At 51.9% G+C, this 3,263-nt stretch overlaps 1 protein-coding gene across 1 annotated transcript; it reads right to left on the reverse strand.

Annotated features, from left to right (window-relative positions):
* Positions 1-581: 581 nt before the first annotated feature.
* Positions 582-2,787, reverse strand: OLIG3 (oligodendrocyte transcription factor 3). The gene has a single exon (XM_008995149.5). The coding sequence runs from the start codon at positions 2,564-2,566 to the stop codon at positions 1,748-1,750; it is 819 nt and encodes a 272-aa protein (XP_008993397.1). The 5' UTR covers positions 2,567-2,787; the 3' UTR covers positions 582-1,747.
* Between the last annotated feature and the right edge of the window lie 476 nt (positions 2,788-3,263).

Below are 3,263 nucleotides of genomic sequence, written 5' to 3' on the forward strand. Positions count from 1 at the left end.
GCTATAAATCTGCAAGATGCTGAGTGAGACTTGGGCGGTCCTTTGATTCACCCGGAGCTCACCTTATAAAGCAGAGAAGCTTTCCTTTCTCTGCAGGGCATGCTTTCCAAGGGGAAGGCAAGCAGGATGAGTATTTGATTATTTTCTCGGACCACTCTTTGTTTTAAAATGTATACTCGATTTTAACAGGGGGCGAAAAGATAACCCACAAGTTCAATTTAAAGTGAAAAGAAGTTAACTTACTGCCAACACAGTCATCATTGTGACATTCCACCTCTCTTTTCTGAGTTTCTAGATTGCTTTTAAAATTCAATTCCTGAGTTTATGAGGGTCTGATTACTGCAGAGAAATAAGGATATCAATGAGTGGATGACTATGAATGTGGGCAACACCCCATTTAAAGGACATTTCCAAAAATTAGCACCAATTTACCCATCCTGTTTACTTGTACATAATTAGGGAAAACTTCAAATCTGCCCACCCATTCCAAATCCCTCACCCACACCGGATGCACCTTACCTGGTCCACATGTTCCCTATGCCACTACCCCCATCTGCTAAGATTTTAGGCAAAGCCAAAGCCACGATTTAAAGGTTCTTTTTTATTTGAAATCTCATCCAGAAACACTGGTTATCAATAAATATATCATAGTTATCAAGAATATATAAAAAATAAAGACAGGTATTGTCTTTGAGGCCCTAACAAAATATTTCAAGCAAATGTTCAGGAAAATAAAAACAGCACCCCTCCCAAAACCAGAATAAGTTTTCAAAGCTGATAATAGAGAGAGCCAACCCCGCATGCAGAATAACTGAGCGAGGGGGTGGGGCAAGCTACTAGAGGGAGCCAAGCGTTTACAATGGCGCCTCCGGAACAGCAGAGGAAGGTTCGGAATAAAGTTTGAAGGGGATGTGGGTGGGAGAAGAAGCGCGTGTGCGTGAGTGTGGGTCTTTGCACTCTGCCCCTTTTCATTTCATACAACCACAGACAGATATATGGAGTACTTGGAAGAATTCACTAATAAATCCTTGTTACAAGGAAAACGGCACCACGGCCTGCACAACATGTTTAGACAAGATTCATTTAGAAGCCTGCATGCATTCTTTTGACCTACACTGCGTCGAAAGGAAAACCCACATAGGAGGTGTCATGCCCTGGACCGGAGTTGAGATTCAAAACTTGGGTCTTGATATCTCTCTCTCTCTCTCTCTCTCTCTCTCTCTCTCTCTCTCTCTCTCTCCATTGTCTCTAGAAAAACTATGGCGAGGACAGAGACAATCATAATCGCATCCATCTCAAGAAAATATTTACATTTGTTTTGCACAAAAGGGATGGCCGTCTTTTCCCAAAGCGAGAACACAGAGTCAGAGAAAGCCAACTCAAAAGTTCCTTCGCAAGTTTTTAACTACACCGATCCCATCTTTATACAACAAATGCAGTTTTGACAAGAGCATACGGCAGTGAGAAATACTGGCGCGGCATGGGGAAAAGAAGCATGCATGCAAAACACACGACGTGTGGTTCGAGTCCCCCTTTGCTACCACCTAGAAATTGCAGTTTGGTTTTGGTCCTTTTCCCTCCGGGGTCAAGTGGAGTCTGAGATCTCTCAGACAGGGTAGGATGCCGCGGGCCCCGGAGCCCGCCCTCCCGTGGGCCGAGCGCACAGCCTCCCTCTTCCCTCCCGGCCCGGCACCGCGGCCCCTCCCGCCGCTCTCCCTCCTCCTAGGCAGCCGGGCTCGCCCGCTGCTCACTTGAGCAAGTCCTTGGACTCGGCGGACAGCCGGGCCATGTTGGCGGTGGAGAGAGCGGACAGGTGCGGCGGCGGCGGCATCTGGCAGATGGTGCAGGGGCAGGGCAGCCCGGCCCAGTGCTGGAAGCCGCTGCCCAGCTGCAGCGCGGGCGGCGTGGAGGGCGCCTTGAGCAGCGAGTGGGGAGGCCGGATGGTGCCGATGGCGGGAAGTGAGGCTGCGGACAGCGGTGACGAGGCGTTGCCGGACGAGAGCGCGCCTCCCAAGATGGGGTGCACCGGGTGCACGGCGTTGGCCGCGTGTGCGGGGTGGCCGGCAGAGTGGCTCACGGTCCCGCAGTGAAAGGCCGAGTGGTGGCCCCCGTAGATCTCGCCAACCAGCCTCTTCATCTCCTCCAGGGAGCTGGTGAGCATGAGGATGTAGTTTCTGGCGAGCAGGAGAGTGGCGATCTTGGAGAGCTTGCGCACCGAGGGCCCGTGCGCGTAGGGCATGACTTCGCGCAGTCCGTCCATGGCGAGGTTCAGGTCGTGCATCCGCTTGCGCTCGCGTCCGTTGATCTTCAGCCGCAACTGCTGTAGGTCCTGCTCCGACAGCTGCTTCTTGATTTTGTACTTGCTGCTCTCTCCCGCGGCCTTGGCGCCAGCCCGCGAGAGGCTTTCCCCGGGCATCTTCTGCACCATATCGCCCTGCGTGGACGAGACCGAGTTGAGACGGCTCTCCTGGTGGTGGTGGTGGCGGTGGTGGTGGTCCCTCAGGTACATCTCATCCATGTCCGGAGATGAAGCTCTGCTGGAGACAGAGCTCGAATCAGAATTCATTTTATTACTGGGGATGCGGCCCTACCGTGGGGAGGCTTTAGGCGGGAAATTAAAGAAAATCTTGAATTTAAAAAAAATCTGCACAGCCCAGGAACCCACTTCTCAGCGGCAAGACGTGAGAAGAAAAGCTGAGATGCTGCTTTTCCCCGCCTCTCTCCCTCCCTCGCCCCTCTCTCTGGTTAGGCTGCTTCCTGGACAGCTAGTTGGTGTGTGCTTGAACTAACCTCACGCTGAAAAAGAGGGGCTTTTATAGAGCTGTGGCGGAGAAAAGAGACAAAAGGAGCCCTCCTATCTATCCTGGGCTAGTTAGGATGACGTGCCATCATTCAGGGCGGTGCGCTTTGCTGTCCCATTTAGCAAGGATTCCTATTCATATTCATTGTGGGGCCGCCCTGGGACACCTCTGCTCCGAACCGCTAGGAGCCCCCAGGCACAAAACCCTCTGATTGACACACTCACCGCTCCAGCTCACGCCTTCCTGATTTTTTTTTTTTAACTTTCACCCCACCCCCCTTCTCAGTTTCTCTAACCTACTCACACATCGGGAACGGAAGGAAGGGAAGAGAAGGTGGCCAGGTGGTTGGTGGAGGTTCCTCTGGGTTTGGAGAGAGGGGTTGAAACATTGGCTCTCCTTCCTTTCATGGCTGCTCCCAAGTTTAGAGAAATATGGGCAAAAAGAGGTCCCAGTGGAAAGGTT

Source organism: Callithrix jacchus, chromosome 4 (genome assembly GCF_049354715.1).
Source record: "Callithrix jacchus isolate 240 chromosome 4, calJac240_pri, whole genome shotgun sequence".
In the NCBI taxonomy this organism is placed as follows: Eukaryota; Metazoa; Chordata; class Mammalia; order Primates; family Cebidae; genus Callithrix; species Callithrix jacchus.

Excerpts from the sequence above, each read along its gene's own strand:
- OLIG3 (XM_008995149.5), bottom strand. The coding sequence starts at position 2,566 with ATGAATTCTGATTCGAGCTCTGTCTCCAGCAGAGCTTCATCTCCGGAC.